This window comes from Lissotriton vulgaris, chromosome 8, assembly GCF_964263255.1.
Source record: "Lissotriton vulgaris chromosome 8, aLisVul1.2, whole genome shotgun sequence".
In the NCBI taxonomy this organism is placed as follows: Eukaryota; Metazoa; Chordata; class Amphibia; order Caudata; family Salamandridae; genus Lissotriton; species Lissotriton vulgaris.
Genome location: NC_141696.1, coordinates 689155744 through 689183643, shown reverse-complemented (window position 1 = coordinate 689183643; position 27900 = coordinate 689155744). Strand labels below are relative to the sequence as shown.

Genomic DNA, 27900 nt, shown 5'->3' with positions numbered 1-27900 from the left:
TCCCGGTCGCCCCGGAGTCCAACATCACCATTACAGAATGGGTTTTGTGCTCGCACTCCAAGGACATCTCTAACACCAAATGGGACTCAGTTCCCCCTATCCCAGAGGATGACAAGGAGGTAAGTTTCCAATCGGGGATCTCTTCCGCCTTAGGCAACGATGATTGTACTTCTTCCTTCTCCCTTGCCGTGCTAGAAGCCGCCACCCTTTGATTCTTATTCCAAGTATTAGAGGTCTTGGGTTTTGAAGGGCATTCTCTTACATAGTGTCCCTTCTTTCCACAATACATACAGAGACCTTGGACTCTTCTACTTTCTCTCTCAGTTTTTGATAAAGGGGGCCTAATAGCTCCTATTTCCATCGGCTCCACCCCTGCCTCTGCAGAACCCGTAGCTCTAGAAGGAAATCCTACATTACGGGCATAGCCCCTGTCCCACTTCCTTCTATCCCCACTCCTCTCAGTCAAACGACCATCCAACCGCAAAACCAGATTCACCATATCTATACAAGTAGTTGGCTGTGGGTCTATGTGCGCCACTGCATCCTTCAGTTCATCCCTTAAACCCTGATAAAACAGGGACATTCTTTTACCCTCTGGCCATTCCGTTTCAGCTACTAAGCGATTGAAAGTAGTTAAATATGTTATTAAATCGCTTCTCCCCTGACGCAATGACAACAACTCCTTATCCGCACTGAAATTGGTGGCCCTTCTGTCAAAAACTTTCTCAAACTCCTCCCTGAACATATTCCAGTTGGACAGCATGGCATTTTCATTTTTGACTAAGGGCACAGCCCAATTGGCTGCATCCCCCACCAAGTATGACAGGGCAAACGCCACCCTAGAGTGATTCGTAGGAAAAGACGCCGGCTTACAAGAAAAATGCAGCATAATCTGCGTCATGAAAGCCTGTGTTTTGCGTGGATCCCCCCCATATCGTTCAGGAGTAGCTAAAGGAATAGGGGGAGGAACAGTAACTTGAATCTGCGATGCCCCCGAAGAAAAAGGGTTCTTGGACAATTGCTCAACCCTATCCTTCAGAGCAACCGCTTCAGCCTTGGACGCCACTAGTTCTTGCTGAACCAAAACCAAAGCCCTCAACACATCATCCAAGGTGGCCATATGTACCCCAACCGGACCAGGCAGTATGCAATTCGTGGGTTCGTAATTCTGTCAGACTCCACACTGCAGGATCCGGATGATGTACATAAACTCCACCTCCCGATCTCACCAACACACTGGTAAAAAACACAGTGGGTTCGAGCGATAGGGCGAGGGAAAAAACAGGAGACCAAGGAAGGGAAAGGAAGGGGGCTGCTGGGAAGGGATGGCTGAAAGACAAGAAAAACAGTGCACTGGTTATAACTGGTCACTTCGAACCCCTGTCTCTATACCTCTTTTGCTACTTATTTTAAAGGGTTCACCTTTCTTGAATCAACGCTCTCCTCCTCCTCCCAGTACCATGGGTGTGTATAACCTCCTCCCTGTACAATGGGTGTGTATATGGCTGCACCAAATTCCTAAGGAATATAAACAACAATTAGTTCTAACTCACCCCTAGAAGGAAGGTAAAAACTATTGGTATCGTGGCAGTACCTACCCCTCCTTGAAAAGAGTGTGCCTTAATTAAACGTGTAATAATTCCACCAATTACGTGTTGTCAAATCAAAAAAAATGTTATGCTCTTCCAAAGAGTATATCTGTGATGCCAGTAAGTACAATATTCTCCTTCAGGAATACGGCAAGACGTAGCATCCAACTACTGTCTTCCGCTCCCTTTCAACAAACTCCAAATGTCTCTCAAAAATCCAAAGCTCCAAACACGGCAAGATGTAGGACTTCCCACTATCTTCCGCTTTGGCAATTATCACAAGAGACACTAGTGCCTTACTTCGTAGCGGCAGTGCGCAGAAGGCTGGCCCCACTACACTCCGCTCTCCGGCGAGAACACCAAAAGGATTCCAATACAAGTCTAAGCAGTCAGCATTTCACTGTCTAAGCATCACAGTTTAACTTTCACAACAACGCGTTAACCTCACGCGTTGCGTGTAAACTTACAGCACCAGAGACGCTTCCTTTCGGTCCGCTCTTCATCCGTGGCTCTTCCCTCAGCTTTCTGTCCCGGTGATGAATTGCCAGTATGACCGGCAGGAGACAAACAAATGTACGGGAAACTCCGTTCCCGTTTCCACAGGCAGACGACAAAAACCCTCTGCAATTATTGCGCGTTCCAAAATCACTCGCGCTGGAGCCAGAAAACAAAACGGACAGAACTTCTCTGATCACGATCCCAAGAGAAGACAGGAAACAAAGTCTTACTAGAAACTAAACGCACTGTAGGTCACAAAATTACGAACAGGAAGCAATGAGTCCACCTAGCTTATATAGGACCCCGCCCCCTGTATAGGCATTATGGGAGTTGTAGTTTCTTGACGTTAGGTAGGCGCCTTGGCAGATCCTGACAGTGTCTACTGATCCTATTCTATTCAGTCCCTCCCGGTCTACTCTTTCAGAAAAAAATCCATTTAGCTTCTTTCCTCGCCAATATGGTTTCAACATTGTGTGTTTCACCTAGCTCTTTCTCAAGTCCCTAGAATCATGTCCTTTCTCATTGAAGTGATGCACCAACTGCGTAGTCAACTTTTTGGCCTTGATAGTACTCAAGTGCTCTTGTATACACACTTTCACCTTTCGTGAAGTTAAACCAATGTAATGTAAACCGCAACTACAGGTCAGTCTGTAAATAACATTAGACGTGTTACAATTACTGAACCTGTTCAGGAACCAAGTTTTACCATTGTACAGAGTTACACTCTTGGTCACTTGTGTAAAATTACAAACCGAGCATCCCCCACACGGGTAATGACCTGTTGGAAGAAAAGTTGACTGTGTTGTCATGGGAGTGCAAGTGTGGACCAACTTGTCCTTGAGATTAGGCGCTCTTTTGAACGCAAAACGTGGCGGTGGCATTTTACTTGTGGCGGTATCAAGAATAGACCAGTGTTTTCTCACTAGCTGTCTCATTTTGGTTGAGAGGGGAATCAAAAGTGTTAACCACAGGGAGGCAAACATTTTCTCCTTGATATTCCTCTCCAACAGAACGTCACATATGGTGTTCAGAGCCCGCTTACGGGCTTGCTTGATGACTCTTTAATTAATTAATTAATTTTGGGTTTGTAATGCGCTAGAATCGACTCCCGAAGGAGTATCTCTGCGCAGCAGACTGCTGGGGAACCCGTCCTGGCTTTCCCTGTGAGATGGTCCCTACTGGTGTTCTCCAAGGTGAAACCAGGCATCCCCGGCGTATGTGGGGGGGCCGTTGTGGAGATGAGGCAAGCTAATGCCCAGAGTTGCAGAGTGTGATCCCTGGTTAGAGTTGGCACCGAGATGAGAATTATCGAGTCCGCTGATCCTGGTCCACGACCCTGCCGCGTCGGGAATTGAACCCTGATCCCGGGCCGTCCTCTGCTCTCGGGTCTGCCGCCTCTAACCAGTGAGCCACACCACTCTGATGGGATATTCCCTTTCCTTCAATTTGGTCACCAGTTTTTCCGACTGTTCCATACATTTACCAGTTGTTGAACAGTTACTGTGATAATGCAAAAACTGGCCCACCGGGAGATTATCCCTTAGGGCTCCAGGGTGAAATGAACGATAGTGGAGGAGGGAATTTCTGTCCGTTGTTTCATGATGGACATTAGACGCCAGCCTTTGGTCCACAGCAGTGATGTCCACATCTAAATACATAGCAGATGTAGTGCCGATAGTCCACGTGAACCGGAGGCACTCGTCAGCCTGGTTCAACCAGGTCAAAAATGTCTTGAGATGGTCCTATGTACCTGTCTAGATACAGAGGACATCATCAATATACCTCCTCCACAGGGAGATATTCTCTTTAAAGGGGTTTAAGGTGTGATGGATCACATTCTCCTCGAACTGGCCCACATAAATGCAGGCCAGACTCGGGGCGAATGTGGCCCCCATTGAAGTCCCTGACACCTTCAAATACAGTTGGTTGTTGTCCTCAAAGAAATTTTTGGTAAGCGCTAGTTTAATTTATTGCAGGACAAATGACTGGGGGGTGTCATAAAACCATTCAAGTGCCCCCAGAGCCCGCGCTGCTGCCACCAGCGTGGCATCCTGAGGGATGCTGGTATATAATGATTCAATATCAATAGTGACCAGTAGTTGGTTCTTTGGATCAAACTCAACGTCCTTCAGAATGTTCAATATTTCAGTTGTGTCCTGCACATACGAGCGTTGGCGTAATGACTGCCTCCCTCAAGAAAAAGTCCGCAAATTGGGACGAAGGTTCCAAAACAGGTGGGATACCCGAAACAATCGGGCGCCCTGGTGGAGGACACTGTGGCTTATGAATTTTTGGCAAGATGTAAAGTGCCGGAACTCGCGGTTTCGGATTGATAACAAAATCCGCCTCTTTAGATGTTATCCATTTCTTCCCTACTGCGTCCGCCATGGAATGTCTGGTGTTAGATTAAAAAGGCATGAGATGGATTCAAGACTATTTTCAAGACCACACAGCCTTAGAGTTCTATACCCTGACCTTAAAAGCACTGGCAACAGCCTCCAAGCAAAAGTTTGACCCCTGGCACTAATTTCTTTACAAATTAAGCACAGAGGCAATATATATGAATGGCATCAATTGAAGCGTCATTTGAACTCTGGCAATGCGCAAATAACAACTACTCACCTAACATACAAGGCATTTTTCAACTAAAGTGGCACTGCTAATCAGGTACTTACTTTTCAACTGTGAATAGACTTGGACTTCCATAAAGTATATTCAAAGAAATAATGCGGTGCACCTTGGGACTTGTATTTGGTACTCTTGTCACGTGAGGTAAAATTGATGTAAAAGCACGCAGGTGCGCAATGAGGAGATTGGTAATCCTTCTCCCGCCTGTGAGCAAGGCCGGATGAGGCCGAAACGTTAGGTACTTGTGGGAAATCTGTGTGCGAGGACGTTTTAATGAATGCCTCTTTTGCCAGCAATTGGCCTCTGATGGTGCTGTTTGTGTGAAAATGGATGGGCTGCTACGTGCCCATGGAATAGAGGCCGTCCTGAAAGGTCTGTGGCCCCAGTAGCGAGAGACTTTCTTGTGTGATAGAAATTGAGGGGTATGACCCACTCCCGCTCCTGACCTACAAAAGGAAATGTCAATATGGAAAAAAGGATAGCGTGTTGGAAGGGATTCGGAATGGCGGACTACTATTCATGATCGTGCTGGCTGAATTGCATCAATTGAAGCGTTTTGAGACATAACATTTATCATGTTTTTGTCAATTTCTTTTTTAGGTTCACAAGTGGCTGACAGATTCCCAAACGATAAAGTTTTGCAAAAACCATGACAAAACAAAACAAGCACTGGCAAAGTCAAAAGATTGGCAGCCAGGGCTTGACCCATTGCTTTGCCAATACTTGTTCCTGTTGTGCTGTTGGGGAGATGATTTGGGGTAATTTGTCAGATGTAACTTCTTTATCTTCTGCATCAGATTTCCAGTTAAATTAAGACTTAACCAAAATATTTTTTATTCTAGGAAGAAAAAGCTGAAGGATTCATTAGTTTACCTGAATTCAAAATTGACCGGGCCAGCGAATGTCGAAAAAAATAGTAAGTGCATTGATAACTATGTATTGATGACATTCATTTTGATTGTATCGGATATTTATTAACTGTATCAGCAGCATATCACAAGTTTATAGATGTGCATTAGTTTGTAAAGATACAACTACATTGTTAATGCATACTAAAGGTTTTAATATGTGACTTTTCTTTCTAAAATGTAATCAACCAGTTAATTGAAGATCTCTATCATCGCTCTAAGTTAGATTATTTGAAATTCAGTTCCAATTCATGGCATGTATCTTTAGGTTGATACTATGAGACTTTTTTTCACCTTATGGTAGGAATCTGATATGAAATGTTTGATTAAATAAGTAAATTTGATGTGTGAGGAAGGGAAGATACAACATGAATCCCAAAAAATATTCGGGGCTATTTAAATTACATTTGTGAGTAATTTACACATGTAATTTACTTTTATACTTTTGATTAACTTAACTACTATTGGCTATTCACAGTGTAAAGTTACTCAAAAAAGTAGACTTACTCGTCTCCTCACCATGAAAAGGGGTTAAGCCAAATTTATGAGTGTTAGTTACTATTGCAAAAAATGAAACATTAGTAAGTTCTGCACCACACATAGCTAACCACAGCTATTGCAACACCCTCCCATAGTAAATAATGGAGGGAGGGCTTTAAAATAAACATCGAAGGAGATAATGTTGAATTAAATTGCATTATTTTAATATAGTTAAAAATGTAAATAAATAGAATTTTTTATTAAATATAATTTAATAATAACATATAAGAAATAGTACATATTTTTTATTTGATTATAACATGTTTGAATAAACTTTTTGAATTAATAAATGAATGTAGCAAAATCTGTATTAAAATATATGTAAATTACTTTTAACTTATTCTACACTCCACATTTAATAACTATTGATTCATAATAAAAGAATATGTTTTCCATAATGTGGGACATTATGTTTTCTGCTTAAACATCATGAAAAAAAACTAATATATTTACTGTAATTTAATTAATTGAATACTTAAGCAAAGCTTTGTTAAAATGCTGCTGCTTTTTTCTATTTTGTTGTATATTTAAAATAAGTATATCAAATCTATTGTCATTAATATTTAGCATACAAATATTGTTATCATTTTTGGGGAGCTAAATTTGGGGAGACTCCACAGTCGGGGTTCAGATCTCGATATGATAGAGTATAGGGAAATTAAAAAACGGTATAATAAATTAGCAAACATTTGTTTCTGTTAAAAATTAGTGTACATTCATTTTAAGTAATAATTTTAAATGTAGAACAAATTTATAAATGCTACAACACTAGTAATTTTGAATACAATCTTTAAATACCTATATATATATATGTATATATATATATATATATATATATATATATATATATATATATATATATATATATATATATATTATATTTTTTTATATTTTTAATGATTTAAAATAATCTCATTTTATTTAAAACTATTTCCTATCAGGTTTTATTTTAAATCCCTACCTCCTTTTATTAACATTGGAGGGTGTTGTTGTACCAGTGTTTGCTGATGTGTGGTACTGACTTATTCTAGTTCTTAGCTTGAGTAATTGACTAATAGTTTGGGTCGCTTTTAGCTGTAGTAGCCTTAGAAGTGCACTTAGGGCCTCATTTATGGCGTTTTGGCATAGTGCAGCGCAGCAAGACACCTTGCTGCGCTGCCCTATGCCAAAGTCAAAGGTCAGGAATACACCATATTTAAGGAATATTGTGCATTCCTGTCGTCTCTTCCTGCACTCACACTGTTTTAACAGCCTTCCGCCAATGTAGGCACTCCTGCAAGGGAGCCTCTATTGCAGGCAGGATTGTTTTTGTGCAGGAAGCGGCACACCATTGCACAACAACAATCTTGCAATATGCTTTAAAGAGGAAAAAACGCTGAGAAATAAACATATTTCTCCTTCTTACGCTTCACCTCGGAAGGCATACAGATTTGTTGCTTCCCGCATGTTTACATCATTTTGTAAATCTGGGGCAGCATCATATTAAATGGGTGCTACATGGGAACCCCCCTCCCCCTCCCCCCAACGCCCATGGAATGCTTCCCAGGAGCAGAGTAAGGTGATGAAGATATTTGCGCCAAGTCGCTTTACTCATGATTTCTGAATGCATGTATGACACAACTTTGCATTCTTTTTCCACATGTTCCTTAACAACGCAGGCAGAAGAACGAATGCGTCTGAACCATGCATTCAATTTTTAATCTAAATCATAACAACGGCTTGCCTTAGGGGGGTGCTAGACTTTGGAATAGTATATATTACTATTACAACTGCAGTCACAGTAACAGTAGGGACTTTAAAGCATGTTGTTGTTACGACTTGCATTGTAAATGTAATGCGTGGTTCAGACGCATTCACTATTCCACCTGTGTTGCAAAGGCAATGCATTGTTCAGCAGTCATTGTATTTGCCGTTTCCCTTTCTGAAGCCGCTTAAAGCCATGCAGGGCGGCTTTGCGTGGCTTCCTAAATCTTTATGAGAGCTCTGTGTCATGCATGCTCCACTTTACGTGGTGTAAAAGTGATGCAGGGCTCTCATAAATAAGCCTCATTGTGACTAGCAATGTGCTTACTCTTTTGAGGGGTGGTGTATGTCCATCCCTAAACCCCTCCCCAGCCATTTATATACCCCTCCTTAATCTTCCTAAATCCCTTCCATTTCGTAGTAAGTATGCCCCTTTTTCCAGCCACTCCCCTTGTTCTTAGATGTGAGGATATTCCTAGAAAAGATAGCAGAAGTGGAGGTGGAGATTTACACTGTAAGGTTTGTGAAAGCATTGTGTAGTATTTTAGAAGTACTATTCTACTACTACTAAAAGTACTACTAAATGCTAATACTTATTTTTATTGAAACAGGCGTCATCATTATCGGTTACATTTATTAAACATTTTATTCCTTCCTGCTTTAAAGTCTTGACATGCAGTGCTAGTGAGCGTGTGTTTGGACATTCATTCATTTGTGTGTAATAACTACACACTTAAAAATGGCAGCATGTTTGGTCTAGGTTTGTCTCAGCCTGCAGTAAATTAAACATAGTGTCTCCTGTTGATTATCCCTGAAACTTCACAGGAAGTGCTATTTTACAGCTTACCTTAAAGATCTGTATTCTGTACCAAAGTTGTCAGTCTAGGTAAGCAAGTTTGATGAGATAAGAGTTGCAACATAACAAACATGAAACCCGGTAGTGAACTCAAATAATAGACACATATACAATAAAGACGCAGCACAGTTATTCAGGCTCAAAACAGGGTGCCACTGATTTCTTCAAGTGTGTTCTTGGAGAGGTCCGTTAGAAATAATAAAGATACTGGGGAGAATTCCAAAGACATCAGTTGACTGCACTTGATGCCAAAATGGCATTTACTTCCGTCAAAAAAATGTATAAGAATCAAGCATATAAAAACCCACGAATACTTAAGGTGAGCATGGATGCCTGTTAACATTGTTTGGCGAGTTTTGTAGTGTATAGAAAAACATTTGTGCAATTTTAATGACCTGTGAAGGCACAAAATATTACATAATTCATGGGAGAGAGAATATCCAATATTTTATACCATGAGACAGTAAACTGGCTCATTAAACCCCAGTCATCCATTATCCCCATTGTAAAACTTCCAAACCAATTTCTGAACGAAAACCCAGAAAAAAAGTTCTGGTATAGCCCAACGTCAGGCACCCCAGCGAGGAGACAATGGAAAGTATCATTTAAACACTGGAATGGAGAAAGGGCTAGAGCTTGTTCCCCACAGCTGAAGAGACCTAAGGCCATAAGCTACATACCTGGTTTCGTCGAAAGTAGCAGGATTAAGGCAGAATTTATTGGATCCAGTTTGGCAAGAGTACATTGACCAGTTCCATCTCTGCCTCTTCCAGGAAACCTAGTTACTGGAACCACCATACAAGTTAGCTTACAAAACATTTTAAATCAATGCAGTGCCTTGTCAAATGGTAGACCATTAGGAGGGTTGGCCTTATGAATAAAAATCTCCGTAAATGCTACTGTTGACATGCTTTCCATAGATTCACCAGATATTTTGGAGGTAAGTTCAAGAACACACAATGAAACCCTAGTACACCAACTTAATGTGCATGTAAGGCCTCAAAGGACTAAGGTAGAGTCGCCAGTGGTGAAAAAGCTAGACAGTGCTCTCAGCCTGTACACAGGATGAACGCGGCCGAGAGGTTTACATTGTTTTTTTGATACCAGGTGAATGAGGTTATTGCCTTACAGCGCTATTGTTACATACCGGACTCAGTAGTCCAAAATATCGACCTGACTTGGATTCTATAGTGGCATTATAACAAATTTTGGAATAGAGGAGTTTCTGGGTTTTACTTAACTTAAGACCAAATTCGCTGTTTATACTTGAATGACACATGGAAAGTATTCACTAGATTTTGAAGTTGTGACTAATTTATCAAGAACTTTTGATGACGGAGATAACTAACGTTTAATAACTCCAGCGAGGCAATATAACTGTGAGAAGTCTAAGCCCTGACGAAGCTGTAGGTTAACCCAACCACGGCTAAACGCGTTGGCACAAATGGATTGGAATGTGATGAAACTAAAGTAAAGAACTACAAGAGCTACACTGTTAACCTTCGTGAAATTTGTATTGTGATATTTACATAACGAGGACTCTAATATGTGCTTGTGTGCTCCAAAAACCACTGTTTTGTAGCTCTCAGCACCATAAGCTACATAGATACAACTATTGTAGGAGGCTATTTTAATTGCACATATGAGCCTATAAGCGGAATAGATCTGATCTTGGAGGAAGAGGATACAGCAAGATGCATTTCCTCTTTAGATGTTGGCCCACCGATACCATGCAGAGTAACCGTCATGCAATTGGCACATTTTGCTTTAGAACATGGATTGAAAGCATGTAACGGTAGAATGGATTCTGACAGTCACAGCTCATTCACATTCAAAGGAGGCATTGCTCATTTCATGATCAATTACATATTATTTAGTCCAGCAACCTGTTAAAGGCTACTAGACTTTTGAACAGAGAGCTGGGAAGACAGCAATCACTTCCCATTAAGGTTATCGATGTCAAGGTTGCACTCCGAGATACAGGCAGTGGATAGGGGTTTCTTACAGATACGACCAACTACTTGAAACAACCACAGGTCAGTTAAGTGGCCGTCTATAGTGAATAATCTGGAGACTATGGCTAACATCTATAATGCATTTTCTGATGCAGTGAGTCCATTTATCGATTATCCTTCTTCTGAAATTCCTATCCAAGAAATCCACTGCTCCTAGGTTGTGAAATAAAAATTATACCCAACTAATTTGCCGCCAGAGAATGAAGGACAAGGATCTTCTAAGCGCTCCTCATGTAACCCTTGGTACACGAAGGATTGGCAAGTGGACAAGAAGTCACTACTGAATTCTTAAAAGACATAAAGCTAAAATGCTGTATGAGAGGCCAGGACCCATTATAAAAAAGCATTAGCTATAGCCAAAAGAAGTTGGGAGGAGGGCAAGAGGAACAATCTGATCCATGTTGTAAAATACAAAGATACTGCTTCCTTTTGGTAAATAGTTGCGCATCGTTGCAAAGACGCATCAACTCACAAGGAGCATTATTTAGACCCTGGTACCTGCACCCAACATTTGTGATCTTTATTCAGAGCCCATTAAGCATTCTCAAGAACAACAAGGGTTTTTTAAAGGCTACTTGAACAATGGTAGAGAATACATAGCTCGATCTAGTTTAGAAAAAACAAGGAGGCTACAGAAGCCACTAGGCAGGGGAAAGCTCCAGGATTGGGATCCAGGATTGGGCAAAATCCATAGGGACTTATTTAGGCATGATAAAGACATATGGGCACCCTATTTCAATCTACTCTGCAATGCAGTGGCCTCTGGAGCTCCGGTCCCTTCAATATGGAGACTGGCCGAAATCTTCGGGCAGGAGCCTGGCAACTACAGACTGATAAGTCTTATAGCCATCATACAAAAAATATATGCCAGACAGGTGTTGAAAAAATTGAATGATTGAATGGATGAAAGTAACATCTTGACAGTCTATCAAGCAGGGTTTAGGACAAGTTTCAGTAGAGTGAATCAGGTTTTTGACCTATTATGTGTCCTCTGGAAGTACATTAAGTTGTGGGGAGGGCATCTGTATGTTCCATTTATTGATCTAAAGGTGGCTTTTGACCTTGTCCCAAGAGGTCCTCTATGGCCTGCTAAAAAGCTTGGCATTATCTGATGAACTTCTGTTCCATATAATTAGACTGCACCAGGAGAATTATGCTAAAATCCGCTAGTGCCTGCATGGTAAACTCACGAAATCCATCCCTATAAAAAGAGGAGTGGGACAAGGATGCATTGCACCCACCCTGTTCTCACTCTGTTTCAATGATGTTGTAAAGCTTTTGCAGGTCTGCAACCATGATTCTCCAAAGTTCTGTGGAGCCTCAGTTCCATTATTACTTTTTGCATAGAATATTCTGTCACAGACGCCAAGGGGCTTACAAAAGCTACTCAACAGTTTTAACAAATATTGTATAGCTAAAGGTTTAGAAATAAACTCTAGCAAAAAAAATATATATATGGCAATTAGACCTCATAAGAACATTAGAAAAAAACATTTAAGTACTGCAGCAAAAACTAAAACTAGAGCACGTAAGCAATTTTAGCTAATTAGGTATAATGCTGGACTCCAGACTATCATGCCTCCCACACATAAATAGTTCCTGTGGTTCAATGGCTATTATCAAAAAGTACCAAGCGACTTTATCCAAAGTGATCTCGCTGGCCTTGAGGTCTACAACTACAAGGCCAAAGTGGCAGCCCTTTATGGAGCTGAGTTGTGAGGTGTAGACAACATTAACCAGCTCACATTAAACGAGAACCAGTTCATAAGAAGGTTATTATGCCTCACCATGTCCACATCATTGATTCCCATCTGTCAGGATATTGATATCAAAAGAATTGAAAATGTTGCTGTTTTGAGACCTATGCCCTATCAGATATGACTATGGGTTACGCAGGGACTTGCACATTATACAGAGGGACTAAGGGAACTGCTGGGACATGATAGTCACACCACCTTCCCCTGCTCCCGTCATGTCCAGACTTGGTTTGGAAAGGTTGATCGCAACTCTTTCTGGAGAGCTACGCAAACACTAACTGTACACTCAATAAAAAACTTAAAGCTTCGGAGTATGTTTTGAATACTCTTCATCAGAACCCTAGATTGGAAAGGTCAACTATACAATTTCTTGCAATTAAACCAAACCCAAATTTTGAAAAGTATTTAGATGGTGTGCAACCCCACTTGGCAAAAACACTATATATGAAATTTCATTTTGATATTCTTCAAAGCAAAGTCTTTACGGCAAGGTGGAAATTGGCCAAAATAGTTAATAAACAAACCAACTGCACTTTATGTACTCTGGACCTTATAGAAAACCTTGCACATATTTTATTCTTCTGCCCGGCATATGCCAATTTTAGAAGAAAATGGATTCAACGGTTTGCAGTAACATACATGTAAATGCACGGAGAGTTTTAAAATATGACACTACTTAGTTTTTAGCCAAAGTACATACTTATTAGCTGTAGGATATGTACAGAAAAAGAGGGAACTGACATTTTAAACTAGATGGGGTTATTTTTTAGTTACTATTTTTTAAGCTCCTATGTCAAATTTCGATTTGCACTGCACAATGAATAAGCTGTTTTTTGCTTTTTATGTTTTTTTAACCGAAATAGAAGCTTTTCCTAGAAAGTCAGTTACCAGAAGTTTCTGTCATTTTATGACATTAATGAATGGCTCTGATCAAACGTAAGCATCTTTTTGAACTGCATGTTTAATGTCTGTGTTTCATATAGTCATTTGCACCACCATAGTTATTTTGAACCAAATAAGAGGAGCAGCCTGTTTACCAGCTTTTGATAAAAATCTCCTTCAAAATCCATGACAAATAAGCATGCCTTAATGTACACATGAAAACACATTATTCATGTTTGTTATTATTAGTCATTGGTTTAATAGTTGCACTCTACTTGCATCAAACGTTTTGACTTCATACAACGTACAAATATATTGTAACTATATTGTATTCCCTTCAAATGACAGTTGTGTTGTTTTCGAATATTCAGATACTTGCCTGACAACTGTTTTTCTTCTGTTTGCATGATTTATTTTCACAGCGCTTTTAAGGCCTGCCATCCAAAGATCAAGAGCTTTTACTTTGCTGCTGACAATCTAGATGACATGAACAGGTAAATATGGCGGCCAAAACAAAAACTCCCCCTTTTCACTCGGCATTATTGCCCGATCCTACCACTGAAAGAGCTGTTTCTTCTCCTAGCAAATTATGATTGTTATCGCATGCAAAGTTCTGTGCTTCATTTACAGATGTATCTCAAGGAAAGAAAACTAAGGGCCCAGATTTGCAAAATATTTGCTCAGGCGCTCGTGGGATACCACTGATAGCCCTCGTTGGGAAGCACGTGCTGCATTTGTTTAACACAGGCGCTCAACCTAATTAACTTCAGCCTCTAGGTTGAGCATGCGCTCAAGAAGATCGGTGGCAGCACATTACCTCTACGTCCCTCGTCCTCGACCCAGTCATCACACATGAGGTATTCCACACAACAGGAAACAAAACAGGGAACACTTTTAGACTCCACCCACCCTCCTATCAGGTGCTATAACATACCTCACCACTAGAAGCACATCCTGTTTTGTTTCCTGTTGGTGGATGCTGATGGGTGACGCTTGGGTGAGTGCTGGGCGCTTACCTGCTCCGTTTTCTCCTCTGATTTCCTCCTTTGCCGGACTATGGGGGTGCTCACGGACCTTCGTGGGATTTGGGAGTCGGGCTGCTGGGCTTCCTGGACTTTCCCTGGCTGCGGGGGACCTGGTTTGCGGGGCTTCTCAGGTCCCCCGGTTTTTCTTTGTGGTTCTCTTTCCTAACAGGAGTTTCGGCGCGTGGATAGCTGTCTCTTCGCTCTAGTCGGACGGTGCTGAGCTGCTGTCGGCTCTTTGCCGACTGTACGTCCCTGATCTGCGCTCTTGGCTGGTTGACTAAGACTCTCCTGCGCTATGGGGAAACACCACAGGAAGAGAAAGCATGTCTCTCCTGTTCGGTCTTCCTCTTCTTCCCCGGACAGTGGGGATTCCGCTCCAGCTGCTAGGGGTGCCAGTTTGGATGACACTAAGCGTTTGAAGAGCCTGATATTAGAGACATTGTCTGATATCCGGCTTCCGAGAAGGGAGCTGGGGGTTGCTCTTGAGCTGCTACTGCCCTTTATTCGGATATTTCTTCCTCTGCTTTCTCGGATGAGTCTACCTTGGGTGCGGTGGATCTCAAGGGCAAATACATTTCCAAGGAGCTGTTACCTGAGCTTCTTTCTCATGTTCGGGAGAATATGGGTTTCCCTGATGACCCTGTGCCCAACACCCCCCGGAACTCTGTTCTGCCGCAGTTTAGGAAGCCTGTTGCTTCTTCCATGCCTATCCACCCCTTTGTAATGGATGTCCTCCTTAAGGAATGGAAGGACCCGGACCATATTGCATTGCCCAGGTTTATGTCAAAGCTCTATCCTTTGCAGGATATGGAGGTTGCCTTGCCCGATTCCGTGCTGGTGGATTCGATTGTTGCTTCTCTGGTGGCTCGGCCTTCTATGGCGGATGATAATATCCTGAAGGATGGCGTAGATAAAAAGATGGACTCTGCTCTGAAAAAATCCTATGCCGGCTCCCACCTGGCCCTTCGTTCGGGGGTGTATGGTGCCTACGTTGCTCAGCCTTTGCTTGCTGACTTTAAAGCCTTATTTTCCATGATGACGGAATGGGGCAGCTGTCCGGAGTTGCTGGAATCTATGGAACGTCAGGCGGAGTTCCTTTCGGACATTGCCTTTGACTTTGTCAGGGCTTCTGCTTTGTCTTGTGGTTCGTCTGTTGCTGCCCGTCGGAACCTACTGCTGGGGGGTTGGAAGACGGATGCGGCCCAGCGTTCCATGGCATTGAGGTTGCCCTTTTCTGGTACTCATCTCTTTGGAACGCTCTGGAGGATAGGCTGCATAAGGTCTTTAAGAAGAGGAAGCATTCTTTGTCGTTCCGTCATCTTCCTTCTCAGAAGGGGGACTCCTTCTCGAATGCCAGGTCTTTTCGCCAGTCTTCCAGATTTCAACAGTCCTCATTCAAGGGCCAGCGGGGTGCTGGTAAGTCCTTTCTGAGGCGGTTCCAGAAGAAGCCCCCGCCGGATGGGGGGTCTGGCACACAGCGTTCCTGACTATGCCGTTCGGTGCCCGGTCTCGTTGGTGGTCCGCCTGCGGTTGGTGGGAGGCTGCGGCTGTTCCTCTCCGCTTGGCTGCTGACGACCTCCGACCAGTGGGTGCTGGATGTTCTTTCCAGGGATTACCGGATCGAGTTTCTGCCTCCTACTCCTCCCTCCGGTGTTGTGGTGACCCCATTGCCTTTGGACCCCTCTCGCTATCTGGCGTTGCTGGAGGGTGTTCTGGTTCTGTCCGACAAGCTGGCGATTGTCCCTGTCCCCCCCCTGGAGCGTGGTCTGGGGACCTATTCCATCATCTTTGTAGTCCCGAAGGTCACGGGGGGTTACCGAGTGGTCATCAATCTTCGGGCCCTGAACTTGTTTGTACTGAAGATGCCGTTGAAAATGGAAACTTTGCAGAAGATTGTTCCCTTGGTCCAGGAAGGATGGGTGTTCTCCACGCTCGACCTCCAAGATGCTTACCTCCATGTTCCGATGGCGTTGGGGGATCAGCGGTTCCTACGCTTCTGCCTGGAGTGGCGACACTGGCAGTTCTGCCTCCTCCCCTTTGGTCTCCGATCCGCCCCCAGGGTGTTCACCAAGGTGGCCGCTCCCTTGGTGGCTCACCTCCATCTCCTGGGGGTGTCCGTGTTTCCATATCTGGACGACTGGCTGGTCCAAGCTCCGTCTCCGGAGGTCATGTCTCACCACCTTTCCTTGACCATGCGTACGCTCAAGGATCATGGTTCCCTCATCAATTTGCTGAAGTGTCACCTGGATCCTGCCACTCGGAAGGCCTTCATCAGGGCCATTTTCGACTCCATTCTGGCAAAGTGTTTCTCCCGGACTCCAGGATTCTACATCTTCAGTCCTTGCTGAGGAGTTTGCTTTCCCGGGATTCGGCTCCTCTCCTGCAGTGGCTGGTGGTTCAAGGTCACATGTCTGCCACAGTCTTCATGGTGCCCTTGGCCAGGGTTCATCTTCGGCCGCTGTTGTGGCATGTTCAGCGTTGGGTGCCTTTTCCTGTCCGGGACTTCTCGGTTCCTGTGCCTGTGTCTCCGGAGTTGGTGTCTGCTCTGCAGTGGTGGCTGGATTCTTCGAATCTGTCGAAGGGGGTGTGGTTCCATCCTCTGCCCCCTTTGGTGTTGACAACGGATGCCAGCGCATCGGGCTGGGGTGCGACTTTGGGTTCTTGGGCGGTGCAGGGTCGTTGGCTTCCGGCAGAGTCGCGCAGGTCATCCAATTGGAAGGAACTGTCCGCTGTGGAGAGGGCACTTCGCTTCTTCCGGGATCATCTTCAGGGGTGCAACGTGTTGGTGAGATCGGACAACACTGTGATTGTGGCCTACATCAACCTCCAGGGCAGTACCCGTTGTCTTTCCCTGAACCTGGTGGCGTGTGCAATTGTGAGCTGGGCGGAACTTCATCTTTTGGCCCTCTGCTCTGCACATTCGGGGTGTGGACAACGTGGTGGCAGATTCCTTGAGTCGGAGGTTCCCGTCCTCTCTCTCCCTGTGTCTCGCCCCTCGGATTTTCCTGTTGATCTGCCGGAGGTTCAGGACTCCGGTGCTGGACCTGTTTGCCTCCCGGTCCGATGCCCTGCTTCCCATGTTCTGCTCCAGGTCTCCGGAGTGGGGTGCTTGGGGAGTGGATGCGTTGTCTGTCCTCTGGCCACCTTGGTTCCTCTATGCGATCCCTCCTTTTCCTCTGATTTCTGCTTTCTTGCTGAAGGTTCAGCGGGTGGGGGCTCAGGTGGTGGCTGTTCTCCCTTACTGGCCGCGCCGGTCCTGGTTTCCTCTGCTGCTGGGTCTGGCAGTGGGCCCTCCGTGGATTCTGCCCCGCTGCCCGTCTCCTCTGAGGTCCCCATCTCCCTCCCTGTTGGTTCCTCTCACCTTGGCGGTCTGGAGATTGAACGACTGTCTCTTGGAGTCCGGGGTTTGCCCGACCACCTCATCACTGTGATGCAGGCTTCTCATCGGAAGTCCACTTTGTCCTCCTATTCCAAACACTGGGCTTCTTTTTCTTCTGGGTGTGCTGCCCTGGGCCCGTCTCCTGCCTCTTGTGCTGTTTCTTCTGTTCTTCAGTTTTTTTTGGATGACTTTCAAAAGCATTATGCTCTATCCACTTTGAAGGGTCAGTGGGCTGCTATTCGGGCTTTTCGGGATCCGACTTCCCTTCTGCCTTCGGACGGGTTGTTGGTTTCCGGTCTGTTTCGGAGTTTCTCTCTTTCTGCACCTCCTATCCGCTCTCCGGTTCCTCCTTGGGATCTTTCTTTGGTTTTGGGTGCTTTGCAGTCCCCTCCCTTTGAGCCTTTGGAGTCCGTGTACCGGAAGTTCTTGTCTTTCAAAGTTGCATTTTTGGTTGCTGTTACTTCTGCGCGGAGTTTGGGCGAGCTTACGGCCTTGTGTTGCTCCCCCCCCCCCTTTTTGCATTTTCTGGACGACGCGGTGGTCCTCTCTTTGAATCCCAGGTTTTTGCCTAAGATTCGTTCTCGTTTCCATTCTTCTCAGGAGTTGATTCTTCCTTCTCTCTGTCCTTCTCCTTCCTCGCCTTCTGACATCTTGCTCCATTCTTTGGATGTGAGGCGTGCCTTGTCTATTTATGTTGCTCGTTCTGCTGGGTTTCGGTCTTCTGACTCCCTCTTTGTGACCTTTGGTTTGGCTGGTAGGGGTAAAGCTGCCTCTCGTCTCACTTTGGGTCGCTGGATTAAGGCTGTGATCTCGTTGGCCTATCAGGGCTCTGATTTGACATGCCCCTCTGGGGTTCAGGAGAGATCCACCAGGGGTGTGTCTGCTTCATGGGCTGCTTTCCATGGGGTTCCCCTTGAGGAGATTTGTCGGGCGGGGACCTGGGCGTCCGAGTCCACATTTGTGTGACATTATCGCTTGAATTGTGCTCTGTCTGGTCGACCGAATTTTGGTTCTGGGGTGTTGCAATCTGTGGAGGTTCCCTCCTCTGTCTGATTCTGTTTTGTTATTAAACATTTCTCTTGCTGCACTCCTTGGTGTCTGATCTGTTTCTGTTGGTGGTGTGCCAAAGGCCTTTGTAGGGGTTGCTTTGGTATGCCTCATGTGTGATGACTGGGTCGGGGACGAGGGACGTAGAGGTAATGCTATGATTACTTTCGGTAATCCCCATTACTCTTAGTCCTACTCGCCCTCGACCCAGTCATACTTCCCGCCTGCCCTCCCTTTCCAGGCCTTTGGTGCTTGGTACGTCAGGATGTGCTTCTAGTGGTGAGGTATGTTATAGCACCTGACAGGAGGGTGGGTGGAGTCTACAAGCGTTTCCTGTTTTGTTTCCTGTCGTGTGGAATACCTCATGTGTGATGACTGGGTCGAGGACGAGTAGGACTAAGAGTAATGGGGACTACCAAAAGTAATCATAGCAATGGTGTTCTTTTAGCTGAGTCTCTTTAGACACTTTAGCTACTGGCATTGTTCTGGTAAATATCTTTTTAACAGCCGATTTTTTTATCCAACTAGTGATAATGTTAGCTCATCAGCAACTCCCATCTACGTTTGACAGCTCTCTGTACTCTCTCACTCACTGGGTTATGTAACCTTTAATTACTTACTAGAAAAAGAATCAGAAAGTCAGGAACTAAAATTGTCTTTCAGGATTCTGTCAATTGTCACTATTATTTATAATCATAGCCACTGAAAAAATGAGTTTCCGCTTTTTAAGCCTAATCAGGGACTTTTCTTATTTGCCACATAATGGGAACATTTGTATAAATTGAAAATTTCACCAAAAAAGAAAGTTGGTTTCTTGCTTGAACAGATCAAAAACAGATCAAATATCATTGAAGAAAAAGTTGTGCATTTAATTCCGAGCAGTGACAGATTCTTTGCCAAGTTTAAAGAGTCACCTTTCAGTTGCTTATAACTGTGTTCAGGTGTTAAACTAGTAGGAATGTGGTGCAACTTTCTATGACAAATTTATTAGTGGCTAGAACATCAAAATAAGAAAATAATACTGCTAGAGATTGTGCTAAATTATGCAGCATATCTTGCCTTTCCCAGCTGCAATAATTTGCCAATCCGGTTGCTTAATTTGGTTCTCTACTGCAACACAATTTCAGTGGTCCTGCATGTAATACCATGTATCATTCCTGGCTTTTCAGCCAACAGCATGTTGTATTGTGAGGCTTATAGTTTTGCTTTGAATACTGCCTGTTTGGGCGCAAAACCCCTACATGCTAAGTGTCATTGGCTACAATGCCAGAATTGTTCAAAGGCGTTATGCATTATATTAAACCACATATCATCTATCGAGTTTAACTTGTTTGCTGGGGTTGCACCTTCACTATCATATGAAATTCTATGGTTAAAACCCAATTCAAGTAAGTACAAGGAGGACAGTACTCAGTGATTTTTACATTTTTATTTTAAAAAATAGTTTGCAAACGAAAAGAAAAAGAACAGCTAACACATGTTTCGCCCACAGGGCCAAGGGGTCAGGGCTTTCTCAAGGCTGGTAAAATGTGTGAGAAGACAATATCAAGTACACAAATGAATGAAGAGGTGTAGAGGGGATTTAACATTGCGTTAGAGGACATCAAAGAGAAAGTGAACTTCTCCTGTGCATAAATACCATTAATACAGGACTCAACAAGGATGTAGAAATGCATTTTTGTCTGTATAAATAAATGAATCAAGATCTGTACCCTTCCACTACTGTTCCGACCAGGGCTTTGAGGCACTAATACCTGGTCCCCACTTAGAACCATTACCGACCTACACCAACCACTCTAATTGGCTACATTCTGTTTCCAACATAGCCTTGTTTGCCAGCGATTATCTACTACTAACACTATCCACATTTACTTTTACTGCTTGACCTGTGGTCACTCCTATGCCCCTGATATTAACATTTGAAACCCTGACCTTCAGCGATTATCCTTTTCCTTTGGTCATTTCCTAACCATTTTTCCGATTCTGTGCCCCTGACCTTAATATTTGTAATATTGATCTTTATTACATATCCTTTGGACCACATGTCTTATTGTCCTGATTAGGACCTTTTCCCTTCTAACCCCTAGCTCTTATCTGTTCTCATCTCTCAATCTGTTAATAAGAGTTCTACCATTATCTATATTATTTCACTTCAACATTACTGACCTAAAACCATTTGTCTGTACTTATTTTAAAATAATATTTTCTCACTGAGACCCTTAGTGCGAGGATGTAGAAAATGCTCACATATCCTCATGAATTAGCCTATTATCTAAGTGCCATCCAAATGCGTGCTGCAAAACAGATATAACATCCTTTACGGCCTCTGACCATCACAGTTACACGTTTTTCTGCCGGGCATATACTCAAGCAGCACAATCAAGCTGCTGCACAGATAACGGACTGCAGATACTTTCACCTCGCGCACCGCGTCGAACCCCTCGAAGCACATCGGCTTGTTCTGACTTTGGTAAGTCCCTTTGCCCAACCGATGAGCTCTGGGCGCGTCACTTCCTCTGATCCCTAGCTCAACCCGAGCTTCTTTCTTAATTTTCACTCGGCCAGAATATGCGATCCTAAACTACTAGCATGGCCCGTTCGTTTTTACGTATAATTATATGCCGCTCGGCTAGAACCAGCGCCACTAAAATTGAACTTTGTGCATTAACAAATTCCTCCCATTCTGATAATATCTCATCATGCCTTGTTCCGGCATCAGTTTTATGTACTTCTTATTTCCTGCACACTGCACAAACATAGGGCCTCACTTAACGTTCGCTTTGCAAACTTTTTAGTTCTTTATTTTCACATAGGCCTAGATCACGACCCCACTACACTTTCTAACCCCTAGGTTGTCTTGTAGTCACGCAGCAGTACCTCTACCTTGCAGCTCCCTTCCCTTCCCTTCTCCTTACTTTTCTTGCCTCACCTATAACACATCAAACAAAATAATAATAGATTATTTGGTAAGTGGATTCTTGCCTTGCTTCATATTTGACTGTATTTTGTAACCATAGATTTTACGTACTAGTCACCACTTACAATAAACAAAAAAATCCTCCTTGTCCCAATTTGTTTTTCGCCGCGTTGCATACTGTTTAGCTACCCGTCAAGGTATACGAAAAACCTGATGTAAATGTACATGTGATGCATACATTTGTGCCCTACATGTCCCAAAAACCAATGCGTGTTAAGATGATGGACCATACGTGTTTGAAAAGTCACTTTTATAATTGAATACACTCGCTCACTCTATTAAAAGTATTATGTATGATGTCTGCTCCACAGATTTTCTATATATGTACACTTTATCCTAACACATATTTCTCCTTGTTGCTTCCTCCCTTTCGCTCCCTTACCTTTATCTCTATCTACATATTCCCTACTATCACATGTGTTTTTGTCTTTGACGTCCTCTAATGCAATGTTAAATTCCCTCTACACCTCTTCATTTTTTAGAGTGCTTGATATTGTCTTCTCTCACATTTTACCAGCCTTGGGAAAGCCCTGGCTCCTGTGGGTGAAACACATGTCGGCTGTTCTTTTTCTTTTCTTTTGCAAACAATTTTTTTAAATAAAAATGAAACAAATCACTGAGTACCATACTCATTGTACTTACTTGGAGCGGGTTTTAACCATAGAATTTCATATGATAGTGAAGGCACAAGCCCATCAAACAAGTTAAATTCGATTATATACCAGGTGGACTCTGTGTGAAACCACCAGATAGGGACGTGCCACTGCCTAATTTTGGGTCATGAGAGAGGGATTGTGAACACCCACCACCAGAGAAAGTTATTCACATATCATCCAATTTTTGAATTTTACAGTCATTGATCCAAATAAAAAAAGCAGCTGCTTGTTTCACACATAAAACCAAAAGCAAACTCTGCTTACATATTATGTGAGAGTTCACTCTTGTATTCACATCAGGCATTAAAACAAGTTTTGGTAATGTCAATCAGTTTGTCTTTTGTGTAGTTGAAAGCTTAATATAAAGATTTACATCACAATAAAGATGCAGCATGGGTAGCAGCGGTGCAACCTTCACTATTTCACAAAATAAGCTCTAGCAATGGTTTTACTGGTTTCTCCCTACTACAAGCTCCAAAACATTTTGTTGGACAACGAACACTGCTTCCCTTATCTGTCTCCATGTTTCGATGCTTGAATATTGCCCCTAAGGGGTCAGGAGCCTTTCTCAGGCCTAACGTCTTGATAACTCACTTTAGATATTGGGAAAAGGTGCCTGCTTTATAGGGCATTTGTGTAAGTGCAATGAATGTAGTACAAAAGGGGGTGGTGATGGACGGAGCATCTGAATCAATCAAACACTCAGACTCAGTCAAAAGATCTGGGTTTAATCCATCACCGTTCTTTAGCCCACTCTGCCACCTCAGTTCAGACATGGTTATATGCAAATCAGTCTGACCCCGTGCCTCATGAGAACAGTCCAGCCCGAACTGCCAAGCCATGTCTTCCCTGGACCGGCAACAAGCATCCGAGGACCGGTTTCTGGCATTTCAGCCGTCTTCAGCCCGGCTTGCTTGAATCCAGTGGCAAAGTGAGCAAGGGACTCACGTCTGAGCATACCCTGCCACACTTATGGCGGCCAAAAGCGGTACAAAAGGGGGCGGTGATGGACGGAGCATCTGAATCAATCAAACACTCACACCCACTGCAATGAATGTAGCCTTTGTTTTTTCATAAGATGGGTCAACAGCAGTGGAAACAACCCTCCTTCATAGAAAAGGCACATCTCAGGCAGAATCGGGTATTGCTAGAGCAGCAGCAGCAAATGATTTCCCCATCACTGAACACACACAAATCAGGTGGAAGTGCAAGCTTTGATTCATCACAGACCAGGAACGTCATGGTGGCAGAATAGCAAGCTTCCTGCTTCTGCAGATAGCAGCATGTTAAATATTCTATTCAATTCAGCACTGCAGACTCGGGGCCCGTTCTAGGATTTTTGGGGCCCTGGGCCGAAAGGGAAGGTGCGAAGCCCCTCTAATTTACATAGGAGACACCTTCGGCCCCGGGAGCTTCTGTGGACTCTCTTCCTGGGCCGCAGCTCCTCCGCTGAGCCACCTTAAAGCACCTCTTTTACAGCTCATTTCGGCCTCAGGGTGTGAGAATTGCTCGGGGGCTGGGAGTTAAACCTGTGGGACGCTAAAGTGCTGACAATGCGTCCCATCCCGCAGTGTCTCTGAAAGGACAAACATGCAAAATGTGTTTCCTTGCAGCTGGGACTCCATCCCTAAGAGGCATAGGGAGGGCCCCCTCCCCTCCCTCTCATGGGCCCAATTGGAAAGAGACGCCTTTCTTTAACTTGGATCGGCAGGGGTACCTGAGGACCAGTGAGGTGTTGCACTGGTGCGGGGCTTCATGCTAGTGGGCCTAGCGCTGGCCCTGTGCAGACTAGTTCAAGTTTTCATTGCTCACAGAACGTGTATAGTTAAGGGCTAAGTGACATAAGGTTTATAGGTAGATGAGTGAGTGAATTCGCAAGTTCTGGCATCATTTTCAATTAGGTGATGTTCCACATCAGCTACCTGACAGTCCTACTCCTGTCACTAGGAGACCTGCTGTCACTGTTATAACTCCTAAATGTATATCTTGCAACCCTGCTACTGTCCCTTCCTTTAGGACCAACTCTTGTCATCCACATGAGCATTTTTCAAGGCCTGGGCCCTTTCTATACCAATACAGAAGCATTACCAAATCGTGGTGTGAAAAGGGATGGAGAGAGGAACATGTGCTCAGTATGGTCAGTTTAAATTAAAAAAAAATGTAAACAAAATGCCGCATACTCCTGCCACCATTGCCCCTTCTGTCTCTATGTTTCTTTCTCTCACTCACTATGTATCCTACTTCTCTCCATTCTCTTCTTACTTACCTTTTCCCTATTTCTCTACTCCCTCTCTCTCAAGTGCACCTATTTGGCTAACATTTCTGTCTGTTTTCAATCTCTCCTCATTTTCTCTTGCTTCACCTTTATTTGTCTTTTCACCCTTTTCTCTTAATTTTAACACCCTCTTGCTATTGATTCACACCTGCCCTACTCTTGCTTTATCTTTACTTCCATCAAGCTCCCCATACACAAAATACTCTTCATAATCATAGTATGCATCACATACATTCCTTTATCACGTCTTCCTTTCACATAACTTCTAGTTTCACCTTCTCCTCACACCTTCCTTAATTTCACCTTCTCCTCACATCCTTCTCTCACAGACACTCTTTGTACTCCGACACACTCCTCTACATCCCATTTCCACATATACACACTCTCACACCCTCATCTCTCAATTAAATGTTCCTCTCACAAACAGGTAACAGGTTAAAACAGTAAGCCTGAATCATCCTGTGTGAACCTGGTCTCTATATATGGCAAAATGTGGGTTCTTTTTAGGGATCAAATTAAAGACACCTTGTCTCTACATCAGTTTCTGTGCAACCAGGCACAGTGGGAGAGGAGCTGCCCCCAGAAATGACTACAAAGGAGGGGTTGCTCGTTTCACTGGCCACACCTCTAGGATGGGCACAAGAGCTCTGCACAGGGGATGAAATGTGCTGCCATACTGGGTTTAGGTAGAGAACGGGCTGTGGGATTGGTTGTACCAGGGCACACAGAAACTACTGCAAAAGCGGGTATGGCTATCCTTGGGAACTTTTTCCCTATTGGTTTTGGAGAGGCCAGGACTCACCCTCAACCACAGTCTCGTGCCAAGCATAAATGTGACACACTCTTGAGAAGACAGAAGAAGCACTACACCTGCTGTTAATACCACTGCACCCGCTGTTGAGACCCGTGAGGAGACCTGAAAGACTGTATATGTTTCTATGTGTACTCAGGACAAAATACTGAACTTCAAAATGCCATGTCCGCCTCAGGCTCCTTGCACAGCGGGCAGGTTGACTGACCTCCTGCTAAGCTACAGGTACACACAAAGTTGCCAGAACCCCCTTTCCAGCTGAATAGTTCCAACTGGACCTGCCCTGACCCCCGATGGCTTCTGCTTGAGTGAGTCTTGCCCCCCAAATGCTGTTCCTGAGGTCCTGAAGCCCTTGGCTGTGTCAAGGTGTACTACTCCTAACATCCTAACAAACATGTTACTTAGAAACCTTTTTGCTCCAAAGACCCTCCGGACGACCGGCACAAACCTGCTAAGTCAATCTAATGAAGGTGCGTTGCTTCTGGGCCAAAGATCCAAGTTGCTCCAACTTACAGCTTTTTCAGCGGGACAATGTAGAGAAGGTATCCAGCCTCGTGGAGCCCTGTTTGGCTTGAGATTGCATCCTTGCCCCGCTGGAGTAATCCCAGCTCTAAAAAAATGACTACGTCTGAAAGTAGAACTCTTCACTGGTGAAAAGTGAAAGAAGTATGGCAAGGGACCTTCCTTGGGCATGAATTTTGAATTTTCCCCACTCTTAGCTTTACTTCCAAAAGTCTATACCTTCACCAGGAACTTGTTATAACCTCAATAATATGTGTAAAGTGGGTGTAATTAACTGGAAATAGCACTAGAAGTCCAGGAAAGACAGATTAACTAAATCACTCAAAGAAGTACAACCTCGCAAGCATAAGAAATAAATACATTTCTTGATATTTCCATTTCTTGTGATTTCTTTCTGTTGCTTTCATTTTTGGAGTGTCATACACCTTCTTACTGTTATTGAAAAATTTGACTGGTCACTGTGCCCTCCTCATACTCACTTCTTCTTTCTGAAAGTTGTTTCTTTGCTTCGGCCTGCACTGTTGCTGAGGTCATGCATAGCACAGAACAAATGTTCAACTTTATTGAGGCATATTAATAGAATTAAATAAAGCAAGTGGGCACCTGTATTCTCTGTGTTCCACAGACAGTAAAATGCTCTAGTCACACTGCTGACACTTCAAAGTCCAGTCTGTGTTGCACGCGTTGGTTTTAATACCGCTAGTTGTTAGCAGTAAAACATTACATGTGGCTAGCGACATCGTTGCCTTATACCAGCCATATTTTCTAGTGACGCATGAGAAAAGATTTATAGGAAAATAATGCACTACCAGTCTTTATAAAGTTATAGCCACTGTGTAGTTCAGCCGCACTTTCTATTGAAAAGACATATATTGATTTGCCTATAAGTTTTGACCCCATGGACTGATCTGCATTAAATTTCGTGTCAGTTGCTTGACATAGTCATCTAAGTTCCAGTATGTCAATTTTTGTGCAGATCTATTCAGAGAAAAAACGCTTGTGGTGAGAAAAAAACCTGTGTTTCTCAGTTTAGCTCCCATAGGAAATGTTGCTAACACATACAAACCAAACCACTGAATGGATATCCACCAAACTTTTCATGAAAGTAAAACTTTACTAAGAACGTGTATTTTTATTGGGCTGCTGAAAATAACTTTTGCAATTTTGGAGATATAAGTGTGGAGTAGGCTTTAAAGGGTTAACAGTTTTGTACGTCTGTGCTGCTTTGGATTTCTGGATCCTCTGCAAGGCCAACACTAAAAAACAAAAGGGATCAGACTGGACGAGAGAGGCTTTTCTCCTGCAGTCTTTTTCAGAATCGTGATTGCAGAGTAGAAACGGGTACCTAGAGCTCTGATTGTCTGCTGTAAGATAAAGATTCCGCTCCCGTCAGCCATTTCAAGACATGACGCAAGGTATCTTGCAGAACTATAAAACAAACGGCCATAGAAGAGGCAGAGAGGACACACCATAACCCCCATGCCAAACTAAGGGGATCTTGACCCAGATGCATTACCTCTTTCACTTATGTTTCATTGATTAAGGATTTTCTTCTATGTTGGTAATTCTAGCTCTGACTGAATGTATTTCTGAATGATCAGCTTGATTTTACTGGATCTTGTAAAAGGAAATATCTTACTTAAAACGTACTTGAACAATATTACATTTTCTTAGCTATTATGTCTGTAAGGTCAGTGAGCTTTTTTAAAATGTATTTTGCCTATTTATTTAAGAGACATTGATATACAGTATCTCCAAAGAACAGGGGTTAAGATCCTAAGGTGATTTATTC

General features: G+C 43.5%; 1 protein-coding gene across 2 annotated transcripts in view; it reads left to right on the top strand.

Annotated features, from left to right (window-relative positions):
- The window catches only part of CNKSR2 (connector enhancer of kinase suppressor of Ras 2), a 1783347-nt gene that overhangs the window by 1360434 nt on the left and 395013 nt on the right, over positions 1–27900 (top strand). For both annotated transcript variants that reach the window (XM_086934554.1, XM_086934553.1), the window contains 2 exons: positions 5558–5631; positions 13839–13910. In XM_086934554.1, coding sequence (XP_086790680.1) covers positions 5558–5631; positions 13839–13910 — 146 coding nt within the window. The remainder of the gene's footprint in view (positions 1–5557; positions 5632–13838; positions 13911–27900) is intronic.